Source organism: Vidua chalybeata, chromosome 17 (genome assembly GCF_026979565.1).
Source record: "Vidua chalybeata isolate OUT-0048 chromosome 17, bVidCha1 merged haplotype, whole genome shotgun sequence".
Taxonomy (NCBI): domain Eukaryota; kingdom Metazoa; phylum Chordata; class Aves; order Passeriformes; family Viduidae; genus Vidua; species Vidua chalybeata.
In genome coordinates, this window is record NC_071546.1 from 7,391,519 (window position 1) to 7,402,913 (window position 11,395).

Here is an 11,395-nt window from a genome sequence, read left to right on the forward strand (position 1 = left end):
ATATATATTTATATATAAATAATAGAAATGTATATAACATAGCTATATCTACTATTTAATATTATTGTATGTTGTCATACTGTTTTAATATTTATACAATTTAAATAAATATTTATACCTATAATAATATATATCAAAGTTAAAGATATATTATTTAAAGGCCACAGTTCACAAAGCCAGCCAGCTGTGTTGAAAAAGAGAAGAATCATTTTTACAGAGAGCAGCTTTTGCCTCCTCAAAGCTGGGGTTGCCTTGTGAAAACTTCTTTTTTTGATCTTAAAAGTTTTGGTTTAGTTTAACTTTGTTCCTTCTCTATTAAAAGGAAAAGATTGAATGGAAGATAAAGATTGTCTAATTGACAGTTTACATCTGCACGGCCTCAAAAAGACCATTTTCTTCCAGAGAGCCTTCAGCTTAACAGGTGTTACTCAAAAGAGAAACCCCATTTGTTTTGCCTTTCTTTGGCTGGACTTTGCCCACATCAAACCCAGCCCCCTTCCTGCAGCACAGGACCACTCCATCCTGCCCAGTGCTCGTGCACCCATCCCTCCTCTCTAGCCTCACAACAGTGTGGCTTCCTTCCTTTCCCCAGGGTTTCCCACATCAGTTTTCCTGTTTGCAGTTTTCCCTGTACCACTCCATGGCACCATTTTGTTCCTATGCATTTATCCTCTGCTGCAACCTTCTTGAATTTCTCCTCCCATACACACCCACCACTTTCTCTGGTCACACATTTAACATCCCTCCTTCCACTCACTCCAGGCCCATTAACACTCCAAATGGAATTTCTGAGAGGAACCAAGAGGCCCAGACACCTCTCACCCCAAAAGCTCTCACTCATGAGGCCACTCAGGTTTCCTTCCTGCAGATCATGCTTTGGGTTTGCTGCCTGCATTCAGAGCATCACCAGAGCAGTGCTGCACTCCCTCCACTCCCGCTGCCATTTCACACTGCCACCGACCAGGCGTGGTTATTATGAATTGGCAATGGCTCCATCTCACTTCACTTTCTCCACATTAGAAGATCAGTAATTCCTCAGCTGTCCTGACAAATTCCCTCTCCTCTGCCAGCAACCTGCAATAACAGCCCACATTATTGTCCCCTTTTTCTTGTACTAGTACAGGATTAGAGACACAGGGTGTGCACCATCAGAATTCTATGGTACAGCTCTTCAAGTTTACACTCCATCTTGCGAAAAATACTTTTCCCTTGTAAGCAGCAGATTCCTGCCTTATCCTTGACAAGATGCCCTCAACTCCCACCCCTGAGCCTGTTCCTGTGAAAGGACATTCCACCAGACAGCCTACTAGATGACTGAGTGCTCAAGCAGCCACATTAAACTGTGATATGATATGACAACAAGAAAGTTTCTGGCCTTTATTTGAAGGCTTTTTACCAGTTACAGTAAGAATTGTCATTGCAAACCAGGAATTTTTTAAAAAAATGAATAATAAAAGTTAAAAAAAACATCCACGAGTCCACCTGCAAGTAAGACATGTTGGTACAGAAAGGAGACATGAGCTTTTGCTTCTTCCATTCTGTTTGTTTTTCAAAGAACTGATAGAACTAAGATACTAGGAAAGGTTGGATGCTATCAGAATCATTCCAGCAGGTGAGTATTTAACAGCATATACTGTACCAGGGTAACAGAGTAGCTATGTTAAGTCTATGGGTTTGAGTTGAGCCTATTGTAATTTGCTTCCCAAAAAGGACATTAAAAAACAGATTATGCCAAGATGTTATAATGGAGCCATAACTTGGCTACTTGAGTTTGTCCCCATTCTATTTATGACTCATCTTGGTAACAAAGAAGTGATGTAAGCAACTGGAAATCTGAGCAGTGTGTGGCTGACCAGATTGCCACTGCAATTCAGCTTTATAATGCACGTTCAGTATGTCCACACATCCATTGGCCTCCCGAGGCACACCAGCAGCAATTCTGACTCAGCCTTCCCTTAGCAGGAAAGGCCATTTACTTGCTTTGACCAAAATCAACCCATCTGATGACCTGTTGCTTCCCAGTTTCACACACGCAATCCTCTTGGAAAGAGACTTGAAGCAACCAGGTCCCAGTGCACAACTTCTAACCTCCCAAAAGTCATCTTCACCTTCAGCCACATCCTGCTGCCACCTTTTGCTTTAAGTTGCTGGAATAATGGAATATTTAGAGTCGAAAAAAAATATGCTTCCGACTTCAAAGGAAGGAAGTAATGGGAAAGAAGATTTTATGTGCATCAAACCCTGGGTCTATGTCCAGCCCCAGCTGTGCCACACCAGCAGGCAGTGCCAGCAGTGCCTGTTCTCAGTAAGGCACCTACAGAGCCCTCAGGGGCAGGGAGGGTGCTGCCCAGCACAGGAGCAGCCCTGGAGGGATCACTTCCCATTCCAAGATCAGATACATCCCATGAGCACTTCTCTGCAGATGCTGGTCTGTGCACACAGCTGTGACAGGAACATTTAAGCTCATCTAAGAAACACAATTCAAGTCAGTTTACAGTCAGTCTGCTCACAGAGCCTGGTGACAGAAACAATTAACATCTCGTTTGTCTGTAACTCATAACCAGTGTTCTGGCAGTTTCAAAACATGTTAAACACACGTAAAGTCATGTGACAGCATTCCTGCAACACATCCCTATTCCCACAGCAAGAGGAGGAGGAGGAAGTCAACACCACACTCACATCCCATCAACTTGTGGGAGGGAAAACACAGAAAGAAAAAAAAATACAAAAAAAACCAAAAAATAAAACAACCATTTGTGCCAGCACACTCCAAACAAAGTTCCAAGACTACTGCTACTGAGGTTAGCAATGCCTGGGGCTGGGGAATGGAAGCTGAAATTCCAGGTCCTGCAAGCTTCATCATGAAACTATCAGGGGCTTCAGCTCTCCCTAATCGTATCTGAAAGCATGAGAGACTCCAGCAGACATGACACTCTTGAAATACAGAACTTTATTTAGAAACTGCTTAAAATAGAAAAACCCTGTCAAGAAAAATCCAAGTCAAATATGGTTTCTCAGTAAAATGGAGTTTTAGGGCAACAGAAGTCTAAAAGGCCACAAGAGAAATAGCACCACTGCAATTTTAAACAATGGCTAGATACTTGCATTTTTGGCATTCACTGAATTTGGGTTTTTCTCTGAACTTCACAAAGATTCATGCACTACACAATTACCATAAAATGCTCTCCTACACACGTTTTAGGACAAGCTACCACCAGAAACAAATGAATACAAGCACAACAGGACTGATCAATCTCAGTAGTGAAGGGGGGTCAGAAGTCTTGCAGGATCTTGCCAAACACAACAGAAATGAGGGGCATGATAGCAAAAAAGGACAGTTAAGGAAAGTATTTTAAATATTAATATTTAAGTTAGTCTCAGTACTGTATTTTCTGCAATAACATTAGCTCTGTTAGCCAGCATCTTTTAGTTTTTACCCCAGAAGATTACTGAACTGGCAAGTGTTATTACTAATATGCCCTGGTTCAAAGGGAAAAAAAAAAAAAAAAAGCAGACAAAAATATCATCCTCATGTGCTCAATTCACTTTCATTCAAAGCCAGTTGCACAGTGCAAGTCCTGTTACAACTATTGGGCGTGTTCAGCATTCCTTGGGATGGGAAAGGGAAAAGTGAGAGAACAAAAGGGATTCCAACAGAAATGAAAATAAACAGAACAAATAAAAACAAGAGCCAGGAAGAAAAATCACTTCTGAAGGACATTTTAGGCAGTAAGACTGTGTGCCCTTTGCTTTGTTTTGCTTTTCTTACAGAAAACACAGTACATTTTGGCAAAGCCACAATGCCACAGAAAAAGGCTTCAGCACTCTTCAAGGTAATTTATGTGTCTCAGCTGTTCATACTCCCTCTAATCTTGTGACAGGCAACGTTAAGGCCCATTTCATCGAGAACTAATCACTTAGTAAGCAGCTTTACATAGGAATGGAGTTTTGTTTTAATAGCCCCTTTTGAGCACTTGCTGACACAGTGAGACTGCCACACAAGGCCTCTCGGACAGCAGTGAATGGAGTTAAACAAACGTCTACCCCAATATGAAGCACATAAAATCTCCCATCACATTACTTCAATTTGGCATATGGAAGCATATTTTAAATACTCTTAAGGCATTTATTATAATTTCTGTTCTGCAATTTCACATTAACTCAATCTTCCTGTGAGTCAGTCTTTAATTTCTCTACTGCACACCGCCTTAGATACAAAAGAGTCTTCCCACAAACCAGTGTTTTACCAGCAAACCATTCTGCAACAAGTTGCAAATATCCAGCCTCTTGCTCCCTAAATATACCACCTCGATGTGAATACTGCTCTGCTACAGCGTGAGAAAGAGCTCCTAACTCAAACCCACTGTAAAAGTGAAACTTCCGCAAAGTGCACTTTAAGAAGAGGTACTTTTTGCTTATGAAAAGAAACCAGTGAGTCCTCTAAGAATAAAGTGGAGTATTTTACAGTTAAGCACATGATCTGGGGCAAAGAATTCTGATGTTGCTGCTCTGCTGGTACAGTATGTGGTCTGTTAATACTCTTCTTGTTCCTCCTGCGGTGCTCCTTCGTCAGGTATCACAAAGCCTTCCTGAAGGGGGAGAAAACAAGTGCTTTAATGAAAATCTGTCAAACCACCTCCTGGCTATTCTGTAGGTACTTTTTTTTTTTTCCCTCTTACTTCAGGTAAGACACCCTTAAGTCACTGTTTACAGTGTCAAGATGTATTGCCAGAAGTATTTTCCTCATCTTTGATCTATTTGTTACATACTACTCATGAAAGGTCTACCTTGTCTGCTGTCTGACTATAATTAAGTTATTTGATGCTTTATTACAGGAAAAAGCTAGGCCATAAACCTCACAGGGAAAAAGGCAGAACTAGAGGGAGGCCTGGAAAGCAAACCAGCTTCCAATTACAAGGGCAGGAAGAACTGTGCAACCCAGTCTATAACAGATTACTTACATCTGTGGCATAAAGAATTTCCACAATCCTCTGCAACACTGGATCATTCTCCCCTTCATTCTCCTGGCAGATCAATTCAATGTTCCTCAATTTGCCAAAGTAGAAGTCTCTCTCCTTCTCCAGATCTTCAACAGTAATTTTTAATGCATTGATCTGCCAAAGGGCATCAATAATAATTATATCCACCAGAGACAGAATTCAGTAGGATCTATGTAAAAGGGGTGTCCCAAAAGTTCTCAGAAGGGTGTTGATATGCAAAGCAGTTCAGCAGAAACCAAGATATGGGGGAGAGGGGACTGTGAGAGGAGGAAAAGGGCCATTTCTCAAATTTTAGTACCACTGCCACAACAAACATCCAGTCAAACACACACAGATCCACTTGGAAAGACTAAAGGCTGATTCCATGAGATAGGTAAAGCACTGCCTGCCTGCAGCTCTCTCTGCTCACACATTCTTTCATGACAACTCTCCTGCTGACAGCAGGTTCAGTTGTGTTGCACTCCGGATTTCAGTGAGGGAGCAGCTGCTCATAGCTCCGTTGGAATGCTGGGAGAGCTGCAACACAGCTGTGGGAATACTTACAAACCCTGCTATGTGTGACACAGCCTACGCTGGGGTGAAATGTCTGGGCACTCACGTGCTACAGGAGGGGTTTTGCTTCCATCAAGGGAGCAAGACCATTATAACAAAGGGTTCCAATTAAGTGATTTTAAATGAGCTGATTCAGATAATATTCTTCCATCTGCCTGACCCAGACATTCCGTGGTATTGGAAAAACAAACCTGCACATAACTCTATCAAGCAGAGGTCAGTCACAGGGCTGTCCTTACACACCTGATCGATCAATCCCGCCGATTCATCATCTCCTCCACCCTTTTTGCCCATCCCAGGCCCAGCTTTGGGACCTGCTGGGGTCCTCTGTGCAACAATGGGCCTCTGCGGGGCTGCAAGATCAATTCACCAATTAATTCAAATTCTCCCTCCCATAAAGTAACTATCCCCCCTCCAAATATGCTTAGGCATGAAAGAGTTTGAAGATATGTTTCTTGCTTAACTCCATGTAACATGTCCTTTCTTTTTGGCACACTTGGCACTATTCCTTGCCATCCTCTCTTTTATAGAAGACTGTTCTTTCTGTAGCCTCCAGACACCCGGGTGCTACAGCAGCCTCAGTCTTTGAGCCTGGCATCTCTGAAACAAGATGCAAAGTACTAGAATCCCATACACATATTTTAAATCGCAACCCAGTCTTCATTTCCCCAGAGTTTTTCATGATCTAGATAATCTTTCAAGTATTTTCTCTACCTGCACTGCCAGTACCGAGAGATTTCCTGGTTTTGTTCACAACTGGAGTAACAAGGTTTGGTGCTATTGTGTCTTGGCCTTGTCGAGCAGCAACAGGATCATACTCCTTCCCGTCATAGTTTGCATCAAAAAATTTTTTGAACCACTGAACAAATTCAAAGTTGTCTTGAAATTTTCCTTTCACTAGTTTGTCCACAGGAATTATCTGAAGATGAGAAAAAGGAAAAAAAATAGTCACACTTATATTATGGGTAAAGAACCTCTCTGGGATTTTATATAAAGTTAACACACTCAAAAGATATGCAAATTTAATTCTTGTCCAGTCTAGGGAAAATCCCCCTTGACCACAACTGTGTCAAATAACAGGATTTCTGTAATTATTGGAATGAACAACCAACCATGCTTTGCCTTTTAGAGTCCAAATAATTTTAAATAATTCTGCAGCAAAGTTTCTGCTAGACCAAGTTTACAGACAAAACTTCTTCCTGTCCACATGAAGCTGGCTCTGATGAATCTGAACTGACCAACTCCAGAACTGCTACAAGAGCTAAACATCACTGTCATAGCAGACTCCACCTTCTCTGGGATGAGGTGTATAACTAAAGACTATTAAAAATGCAGAAAATAGTGAAGTTTTATTTGGAGAGAAAATTTTTCTTCATAAGGCCTTTGGAAGCCAGGGTGATTGTCCAGATGGGTTGTGTGGACAGACTGCACAAGCCACTGTCCCCAAGCAGAGACTGACTCTGTGTTGTAGCTGCCAGCCATGGAATGAGACATCTTAAAGAAGGAAAAAAGTTCCACCCTGCATGTTCTGCATCCTACCAAACACACTGTCTATAACTATTACCTGAATAAATCCCCCTTCCATCAGCAGAACTGTCATTCCACCTGAACAAGTTTTTTCACAATTTCATTTTCACTACTAAAAATCACTTATTTTAATATCTGGAGGCATTTAAAAGCCATGTAGATGTGGCACTTGGGGACATGGTTTAGTGGTGGGCTTGGCAATAGTGGGGGAACAACTGGATTTGATGGTCTTAGAGTATGTAATTCTATACACTTGTAAAGAGGAATGTGGAATCCTTAGGACTATCACAGCAGTAGGTTATGGGAGCATACCTCCTACAAAGATGGTCGAAAGAAGAAGCTCAGGCAAACCTTATCTCATAGAAATTTCAGTATTATTTTGTGCCACAGAAGTTTCCCAGAATTAAAAGGGTAACATTCATCTCATCATTAAGAACTGGAAACCTGACCTTGCCTAGAATAAAGCAAAATGTGTCCTAACTCACATGAGGACCCCAAGGCAAACCAAAACAAAAGGTTTTGAGATTTACAAACCAAAATCAAACTCTGTTCCCAGATTTATTCAGTTTTAAATCTTAAAGTTCATCCCATCTACATTAACACTGAAAGCAGAGAATCAGTTATAGCCCAGCTTACTTTGTCAACACCCATTCGTTTAAAACCTGCTTGTAGAACCTTGAAGTTTTGAATGTACTCATGTTCCAATTTTGCTTGAAACTTCACTTTCTTGAGTGCTACAGAACCTGGGAAGAGCATGTCCATGAACTGACAGTATGCAGCACCTACCAAAAGGAAAAGAACACAAATCCTCAATGAATTAAGTCAGCTCAGCTCACTAACCTTCATGAGTTTCTTTCCAGTCAGGTCAGCAAACTGACCTGACTCACTCCTCAGTCACACAGGCCCTTTAAAGGCAACAAAAGCAAGAAAACAGGAACCTTCAATCTCCTTTTTGGTGCAGCATGGCCATAAATAAGCTTAAAGCAGCTGGAGAACCAAACTGTTGGGCTCATGACTTGAACTCTTATGAATAAGAACAAACCCGCCTCCATAATTCCAAGGGGAAAAAAATCTAATGAATAACTTGACTTTCCTTTCTTCATGGATATCAGTACAGATCTGAGACATTACACGTGTCTAACAGGCATATAATCTTCTCTTAACAATACTAATAGAACTAAATCAGAAAAAGCATTATTCTAAAAATTTTACTTAACCATTATTGAAACATTTACCTCCTACAAACAAAACCTATACACGATTCAAGGTGCTCTCCAAAATAACAGGCTAATTAAGCTGAATTATATTTAAAGCAGGCCTTAATCAAAAAACCAAAATAAGTGTTTCTCCCTATTAATTTAAATCCTGCATGTCCTCCAATTCAGCACTTGCTGAAGTAAGAGGAAAAGAGCAATTCAGTCCAGCCACAGTGGACTACCACTAGTGGACAACCACCTCCATATTTGTAGAATATACACATTAAAAATAAAAAGTGGTTTTAAACTAGATCCTCACTCTGCAGTGATGATACACAACCATTAAAAGCACAAGCACAACATTCAGAGCATTATTCCCACACCAACACTAATGAATTAAGTGGCAATGGGAACCCTAACCTAAATCATCCAACAGCTACACAACAAGCTGTTGGGAGCTATCTGGAGGCCAAGAAGGAATATAGAAGGGCACTGCCCTCACCTACTCTGTTCCTCTCAACCACATCCTATAACTGCTCACTCTCTTATCAAGATACTTCGCAGGCGCTCCCACTTTCACCTGCTACCAGAAGACTGATGTCATACACTGGTGCAAATTAAAAATAAAAACAACAAACCAGCTCTTGCTGTTTGCTCTCCACTGTCTCAGTTCACTTGCTGCAGAGCTCCAACCCCAGCTCAAACACAAAGGACTTGCCAGAAACCAGGGGTTTGCTCACTATTGGCAGTCGGAGAGATAAGTGTGATAAAAACAGAGGGATCACAGCATAAGTCAAAGGGCAGTTTTTGTGCATTTATGCAACCTCAGACTGCTGCTGTCAGTGCTGCCCTTGCCAAAGACAGCAAAACAAGCTTGGGAACTCCAGCTTCCACAGGACTATGACAGCAAAAGCCACTTCATCCCCGCCAAGGCACGAAGCATTATTGCAGATGCAGAAAAGGGATGTTACTCGGGACATACCACATCAACAGCTCTCAGTCTTTTCCCAAAAACAGGTGAGCTGGAATTCTGCAGAGCCAGTATTAATTATCCTCACTTCAGCACAGAGCTCTCACAGCATTCAAGGCTCACACCAATCCCATGCAAATCAACCCTGCACACCACAGGGTTTAACCTGCCTATCTGAAAGCAGACAGTGCTTATCACTTCCCTTCCTCCTGTGGTCTTAGACCTTTAGCTCCCTCACCCTTGCACTTCTTGTCCATCATCTCACTAGACAAAAGCCACTACAAATACCTGTCAAATGCCTGTTGTGAGTCCCTTGCTTCTCTGTAATCTTTGGGATTGTTTCTTCCATAGACGCAGCCACAGCCTATATTGACAGTCCAAAAACTCACTTTTAATTAACCCCTCCTTTTATTTCACCTCCAACTTCCACATCTCTCCTTCCATGAGCAACACCTTATCTTGAGTGTGTCAGCCAAACTTCCACTTTTCACCGACTGCCTGTTGTATTATCCAAATTATCTTGTACCCAGGCTGCATTCTTAGCCTTGGGTTTTTTCTCAGCTCTTATTCCACAGACTATTATCTTTTATTTGTTCTTACAAGCCTCCTCCTCCCACACACTCCTCCCTATGATGACACTTGACTCCATTTCTGTACCACAGACACTTCCCCTTTCCTGCCTACTACTGTATATGAGATTCAGCTGTGCTGAAGTTGGTTCAAGCCCAGGTAAACTGGGCTGACACAGACTGGATGTGGTCCAGAACCAAGAGGAGTTTTAAAGCCCTGCAGATGACCCCACAAGTCACCACTCTGTCTTCCTCACATGCCAGTACTCTTCCAGAACAAATCATAATTGTTTTTGCCAGTTACACGTGTAAGACTTACTCTATCCATGAAGACTAAACGCTTAATTCCTCATGAGAAAACACTCTCTTCCTCAGACTCTTTTTTTCACATTAACACCCATTCCTTATAGCATCTATGCTGTAGTGAGTCACAAGAATGCACCTTTTCATTACACTGACATTATTAACAACCACTTCAATAATACTCCAACCATAACTGGATCATAACACTGACCATGAATCTGTTCACACCAGAACTAAGCCAGGAGCACAGCTGCAGCAGGGCAGCACAGAGGGTGCAGCTGCAGCTCTACAGAACCAGGGTGCACATCCCATGTGGAAGTGCCCGCGGGGAGAACCCCCGTACCTGAGCACAGCTGTTCAATCTTGGTCAGCGTCAGCTGCAGAGACTCATTGATCCACGCCAGCATGTCATGTCGGCTCAAGTTATCGCTGGTCACTGAAGTAGAATACACATTCACTGCCATTTTCTGAAACACAGAACCAGAGGTGTGAGCGCCACAGACGCTGGGCTGCGGTGGAGCCGCTCCTTTTGAGCCTTCATCAGCGAGTGAATCGCGCCGCAACCGCGGGCTGCCAACAGCTGGGAGGACCCTCCCGCACCACCCCTGCAAAGGGCTCGGCTTCGGGGATTTCTGACGAAAAATTAGCACCGAGGCGCTCACGTGGGAACCGCTGAAAGGAACCACGGCTGCGGCAAGTTACTCATCCCTCTCCCCCGCGCCCCCGGGAAGGGCTGAAGCACTTCCTGCGCGGCCACGGTATCTCCCCGGGGATCAATACCGAGCGGCCGGTCCCCGCCCAGCCCCGCCGGCACAAAGCGGAGCCGCCGGTGCAGCTGCCGCCGGGCAGGACCGCCCGCGCTGCGGGCGGGGCACGGCCCGAGCTCTCCCCGCTCCTACTCCTCACCACCCCCCGCCGGTCCCTCCGCCCCGCCACCCCCGGTCCCCGCCGCACCTCCGCCCGCCGAGGGGCGCGGCCCGGCCGTGCAGGCCTCGCGCCAGTGCCCTCACGGCGGCGGCGCCCCGCCGGGCCGCTCCCCGAGCCCGGGGCCCTCCCCGCTCCCGCCCGGCGGCCCCGCCGCGGCCCCGGCCCGGTACCTGCGCCGCGCTCGCCCGGTCGGCCCCGCGTTCAAACCGGCCCCGCCCGCCCTGACCGGGACCGCGTCACGCGCTCGCTGCGCGCCTGCGTCATGCTCACGTCACGGCCCGCGCGGGGAGCGCCGCGCGCCGGCACGGGGAGGGGAACGGCTGTCAGGGGGCGGGGCGAGCGGCTGCGTTG

General features: G+C 44.4%; 1 protein-coding gene across 3 annotated transcripts; it reads right to left on the reverse strand.

The window, feature by feature from the left end:
- Nucleotides 1-1,353: 1,353 nt before the first annotated feature.
- MAPRE1 (microtubule associated protein RP/EB family member 1) lies at nt 1,354-11,333 on the reverse strand. Of its 3 annotated transcripts, none has more exons than XM_053958288.1 (7): nt 11,315-11,333; nt 10,461-10,584; nt 7,716-7,861; nt 6,267-6,471; nt 5,796-5,905; nt 4,962-5,114; nt 1,354-4,589 (listed from the first exon to the last, which is right to left on the reverse strand). In XM_053958288.1, the coding sequence occupies exons 2-7, from the start codon at nt 10,579-10,581 to the stop codon at nt 4,533-4,535; spliced, it is 792 nt and encodes a 263-aa protein (XP_053814263.1). In that variant the 5' UTR covers nt 10,582-10,584; nt 11,315-11,333; the 3' UTR covers nt 1,354-4,532. The 3 variants fall into 3 exon arrangements, with proteins under 3 accessions (XP_053814263.1, XP_053814261.1, XP_053814262.1); XM_053958286.1 differs by lacking the exon at nt 11,315-11,333 and adding an exon at nt 11,215-11,308; XM_053958287.1 differs by lacking the exon at nt 11,315-11,333 and adding an exon at nt 11,072-11,100.
- Nucleotides 11,334-11,395: the final 62 nt, after the last annotated feature.